Source organism: Oreochromis niloticus, linkage group LG14, assembly GCF_001858045.2.
Source record: "Oreochromis niloticus isolate F11D_XX linkage group LG14, O_niloticus_UMD_NMBU, whole genome shotgun sequence".
NCBI classification, from domain to species: domain Eukaryota; kingdom Metazoa; phylum Chordata; class Actinopteri; order Cichliformes; family Cichlidae; genus Oreochromis; species Oreochromis niloticus.
In genome coordinates, this window is record NC_031979.2 from 24,817,271 (window position 1) to 24,823,095 (window position 5,825).

General features: G+C 35.6%; 1 protein-coding gene across 1 annotated transcript; it reads left to right on the forward strand.

Moving 5' to 3' along the window:
- The first annotated feature begins 376 nt into the window (after positions 1-376).
- On the forward strand, positions 377-5,024 carry LOC100710284 (extracellular calcium-sensing receptor-like). The gene is made up of 6 exons (XM_019367258.2): positions 377-495; positions 715-1,012; positions 1,238-2,032; positions 2,207-2,434; positions 2,619-2,742; positions 4,111-5,024. The coding sequence occupies exons 1-6, from the start codon at positions 419-421 to the stop codon at positions 5,022-5,024; spliced, it is 2,436 nt and encodes an 811-aa protein (XP_019222803.1). The 5' UTR covers positions 377-418.
- The last annotated feature ends 801 nt before the right edge of the window (positions 5,025-5,825 follow it).

Sequence of the window (5,825 nt, forward strand, 5' to 3'; positions counted from 1 at the left end):
ATTTTTTCTACGTATTAATTTGTAATGAATTGTGCTTTGCATTGTTAATTCATATTTAAATGAACCTGTGTATATCCTTAATTTACATATATGAACCTACATTAAATGGCAAATTTGGGCATGTCCCTCATTTTGCTGAACCTGGGAATGAACTGTCTCTATTCAATTATTTCTTATGCCGCACTGAAAGGTATAAATACCAGAATAAGTATTTCATTGTCATTGTAGTACTTTAATGCCACTAAGTGGTTTAGCTCAAGAAATGACATCAACACAAAGATGGCCAGAAAAGGGATGGGCACTTCTGCAACTGTTGTTAGTGGCATCTGTCTCTCATGCGGAGGAGCCAGTGTGCAGGCGTAGAGGAGATCCTGAGAACCCATTGCTATTTAAGAATGGGGATATTATACTGGGTGGGATGTTCTCATTACACACAAGCTGGAAAGAGAGAAAAGATTCCTACATGAACCAACCTCTGCCACTACAATGTATCAGGTAAATGACACAACAATAATCCATTTGCATTTAAGGAATCTGTTGGGAATCAAAAGAAGAGTATAATGTATGTTGATTTTCTCAGTTGTTTAAATTCCTTCCATTGAACGTTTTAATTAGAAATGCTTTTGTTTCTATTTTAAGATTTATCCATAATTATTTGTGTCTGTTTTAAGGAACACAATGCAATGCAAATTATTCATAACTCTCTCAATTAAGTTTGAATTTCAGAGATTTACAGGTGGTCCAGGCTATGCTTTTTGCCATTGAGGAAATTAATAACAGTACAGACCTACTGCCAGGAATCTCTGTGGGCTATAAAATCTATGACAATTGTGGATCTGATGCCAGAAGTGTAGGAGTTACACTGACTTTAGCTAATGGTAATGAAATTGTGTCTGTACAGTCAAAGACACTGTGTACCAGACCTGCACATGTGCAGGCCATTATAGGAGCGACCTCTTCTTCTACAACCGTAGCAGTAGCTACTGTCATCGGACCTTTTTTTGTACCAGTGGTGGGTATTTTATATATAAAATCTTTTAAAAAAAAAATAAATCTATCAATACTTAAAAAAACAATATTTGAAATATTAGATCACTTTGCCTGGTACATTTTACATTTGTTATTTTTGTATTTTCACAATATATTTTTAAAGTAAATTTGAATAATTTATTTTTAACAGCTTAATCTTTCCTCATTCTGCCTTTTTCATTTATAAGTTCTTTATGTTTGATTCTAGATCAGCCACTTTGCTACATGTGCTTGTCTCAGTGACAAAACCAAGTACCCATCCTTCCTCAGAACAATACCCAGTGACTACTACCAGAGCAGAGCCCTGGCACATTTGGTCAAGTATTTTGGATGGACTTGGGTTGGAGCTATCAGATCCAATAATGAGTATGGAAATAATGGCATGGCCACATTCACTGAAACTGCACAGCAGCTGGGCATCTGTCTGGAGTATTCTGTACCTTTTTTTAGGACAGATCCATATTTAAAAATTCAAAGGATAATTGACATTATAAAGGCTTCAACCTCCAAGGTGATTGTTGGGTTCCTTGCCCGTGCAGATTTTAATATACTGCTACAGGAGTTCTCATACCATAACTTGTCTGGGTACCAGTGGGTAGGCAGTGAGTCTTGGATATTTGATTCACAAACTGCAGAAATGGATATACATCACATATTAGATGGTGCCATTGGTGTTTCCATTCCTAAAGCACATGTCAGTGGCCTGAGAGAGTTCATACTAAATGAGAAGCCACTGAATTCATCTAATAATGAACTGTTTATTGAGTTCTGGGAGGCATTATTTAATTGTAAGTTCAAGGTGATAAAGTCATCATCAGACATTCAGAGAGAGTGTACTGGACATGAAGATGTGGCTGGAGTTCAAAATAGCTTCATTGACATGTCTCTCATGCCTCTCTTTAACAATGTCTACAAAGGAGTGTATGCAGTGGCCCATGCACTTCACAATATCCTCAGCTGTAATAAAACATGTAACAGAAATGTGCAACTAGATCCATTCATGGTGAGCTTTTTACTAATTTACATTACAGTGTTCACATTAAGATACATTATTAAAAAGATCTTTTAGTTAAAAATATTTACAAGAACTTCATTTTCCAGTTCTTGTATATTTTTCAGTCAGTAGGTGTGCAAAATCTTTGTCGTGCAATGAATTGAGTCATAATATATTTCTTAGGTTCTGCAACACATACGAAAGATCCATTTCACAACAAAGGAAGGAGATGAGGTTTACTTTAATGAGAATGGAGATCCAGCAGCAAAGTATGACATTATAAACTGGCAGCCACGAGAAAATGGAATTGTGGAGTTTGTAACTGTTGGTCTTTATGATCCATCATTAGTTCCAGAAAAACAGCTAAATCTGCAAAACAAGTCTTTAATTTGGGCAAGAAACTCAAAGCAGGTAAGCTATCATACAATTTCATTGTTTTTATGTTTTTTGTCTGTTTTTCATTTTATACATATGTATTTAATTTGTTTATTTTGGTTTTGATGCTTCAACATTAAGAGGGGTTTTTGACAGAGAACATCATAGAGACATGTTTTTCTCAATGTCTATTCACAGTTAAATGTTCTTGATCATACAGGTGCCTGTGTCACTTTGCAATGAGAAATGTCCTCCAGGAACACGCAAGGTTCTGCAGAAAGGAAGGCCTGTTTGCTGCTATGACTGTATAAGATGTTCAGAGGGAGAGATCAGCAATGTTACAGGTGTGGTGATATTTCATTTTAACTTTCGTTTATTGCAAAGCAATGTTACATATGTAGGAAGACCATGCAAGAACTATTTAATCATTTTGATGAATGCTTTTATGCAGAGATAATCTCTATCTTGTTTGCCTGATTGAAATATTTGAAAATATTTAACTCATTGCCACAGATTAGTATACATGCCTGCACTTTCTATGACATCTTGGTTATAAAGTGATAACCACTTATCATCAAAGTAATATCATGGTAGCAACAGTGGTTATAGTTAAGAAATATTAAACTAAAATTAATGTTATTGGACTAGCGAAACAACGCATAAACAAATATGTAATAATGTGGCAATTTCTAAGTTACTACCACTCAATTACTTGTAAAAAAGTCTGTGTAATAAGCAGGAAACAGAGCTGCAAAATGCAAAACTGCCTATTTCTGCCTGTTTGCTGCTATGACTGTATAAGATGTGCAGAGGGAGAAATCAGCAACATTACAGGTGTGGTGATATTTCATTTTAACTTTGCTGTGTTGCAAAGCAAAGTTGGGTATGTAGGAAGACCATAAGAGAACTATTTAATCATTTTGATGAATGCTTTTATCCAGAGATAATCACCATCTAAATTGCTTGATTGAAATAGTTGAAAATATTTAACTCATTGCCACAGATTAGTATACATGCCTGCACTTTCTATTACAGTTTGGTTATAAAGTGATAACCAATTATCATCAAAGTAATATCATGGTAGCAACAGTGGTTACAGTTCAGAAATATTAAGCTAAAGTTGATGTTATTGGACAATAAGGTCCCAAAGACTAGGGGTAATAATGTGGAAAGCTAGGTAAAAAGTGGAAATAGTAGGGAAACAAGGCAGAAACAAAAGTCTAATAATATGGTAATCTCTAAGTTATTACCTCTCAATTACTTGTCAAAGAGTCTGTGTAATAAGCAGAAAACAGAGCTGCAAAATGCAAACCTGCCTATTTCTTCTTTAATAACACATTAATAACCAAACTTAAAACTAGTGATAACCACCAGGTAACACCTTAGGCTTTTTCTGTGTAATAAGCAGGAATTGAATACCATGATCGTTATAACTGAATGAAACCAGCATCAAGAAGTCTTTAATAAACTTGAAACACATTTTCAAAATGCTAATAATTAAGTTTAAAAGAATAATACATATGAATACATTAGGTCCGCATAGAAGTGTAAAGGACCCATTTCAAACTCAATCACAAGACAGTGTAGTAGTCATTGAATATTAATGTTGTTTTTCAACTTCTAATTCTAAAGCACCAGTACAGTATATCATGGCAGAGGCATAAATAACTGTACTCAGTAAATGTAACATCTGCTTCAATATTAATTTCCAGATTCTGTCACATGTTTGAGATGCCTACCTGAGTTTTGGTCAAATGAAAGAAGAGATGCTTGTATAAAGAAGGAAGCAGTGTTTCTGTCATATGAAGAAATAATGGGAGCACTGCTCACTGCAGTATCTTTATTTGGGGCACACATGACGATTGGTGTGATACTCATTTTCTTCAAGTATAGGAAAACTCCTATTGTCAGGGCAAACAACTCTGAACTGAGCTTCCTGCTGCTCTTCTCCTTAATTCTGTGCTTCCTGTGTTCTCTGACATTCATCGGTCAGCCCTCTGATTGGTCCTGTATGCTCCGACATGTAGCTTTTGGCATCACCTTTGTCCTCTGTATCTCTTGTCTTCTGGGAAAAACAATGGTTGTTTTAATGGCCTTCAGAGCTACACGTCCAGGTAGTAATGTTAAAAAATGGTTTGGGCAGACACAGCAGAGACTCTGTGTTACAGGATTTACTCTTATTCAAATTAATATATGTATCATCTGGCTAACAACTTCTCCTCCTTTTCCATTTAAGAATTTTAAGGAGATTAAAGACAAGATCACATTGGAGTGTGCCCTAGGCTTGGCTGTAGGCTTTTGGGCTGTGCTTGGTTATATAGGACTTCTGGCTATTTTATGTTTTATTTTTGCATTTTTAGCTCGAAAACTACCTGACAATTTCAACGAAGCCAAGTTTATCACTTTCAGCATGCTGATATTCTGTGCAGTATGGATTACATTTATCCCAGCATATATCAGCTCTCCTGGGAAGTTCAGTGTTGCTGTAGAAATATTTGCTATCCTTGCTTCCAGTTTTGGACTGCTAATTTGCATCTTCATACCCAAATGTTATATAATCTTACTGAAACCAGAGAAGAATACAAAGAAATACATGATGGGGAAGAAGGCACCAAATTCACTCTGAAAAATGAATGCGGTAAAATGGGATTTTAATTTGATCATTTTTACATAATTAGTTGGTCACCATCTTGTCAGAATAGAAAGAAGCTGTCAGCAGTTTACACTCAAATTGATACTGTCTTTATAGAAACTACTTCTCATTTCTGATGTGTTTTCATTACTTACTTTGCAACTTACTTAAACAACAACAACAAATAAACCATACCAAGTGAGTGATAGCTAAAGGTTATTGAGTCATTCCAACATTCATAATGACATGCTTTTATATTGTTCTGTCAAACTCTGGAAGATTTTCATTTGAATAACATGCAAATGCAGATAAAATCAGTAAGAGTATCTCTTATTCTCTATCTTATTCATTCTCATTTTCAAAAGGCTTCAATGTATAACTGTTGTTGAATTTTAGTGTGCAGCACAGACTAAAAGATGACAGCAGTTGCATTGCTTTGTCCATGTACCGTGTTTTTCAGACCATAAGGTGCACCGGATTATAAGGCGCATTAAGCAAAGCAAAACAGTCAGATAGGTCAAACTTTACTCAACTCATTCTTCTTGCTTCCTCCATTTCCGTACCATTGATTCATTAATGCTGAATTCTCTCGCAGCTTCTCTGTTCCCATGTTGTTGCAGTATATTAATGACTACCCTCATATTGTGGAAGGATAATCTCATTTATTCTCCTGACTGCAGTTTGGTCCGTTTACAGCATCCTGCCATGCGATTCCATTTGTCCCTCACCATCGGAAGCCCTCACGTTAATTTTTGTTGAGTGGAAAACAGCATTCATCCTCTAGCTTCACTGTGC

What these genes read in the sequence shown, in the direction of transcription:
- LOC100710284 (XM_019367258.2), top strand. Translation starts at nt 419, where the DNA reads ATGTTCTCATTACACACAAGCTGGAAAGAGAGAAAAGATTCCTACATG. An exon ending in TGCAACTAGATCCATTCATG is followed by an intron (nt 2,033 to 2,206) that starts GTGAGCTTTTTA and finishes TATATTTCTTAG; the next exon opens with GTTCTGCAACACATACGAAA. An exon ending in GGGCAAGAAACTCAAAGCAG is followed by an intron (nt 2,435 to 2,618) that starts GTAAGCTATCAT and finishes TTGATCATACAG; the next exon opens with GTGCCTGTGTCACTTTGCAA.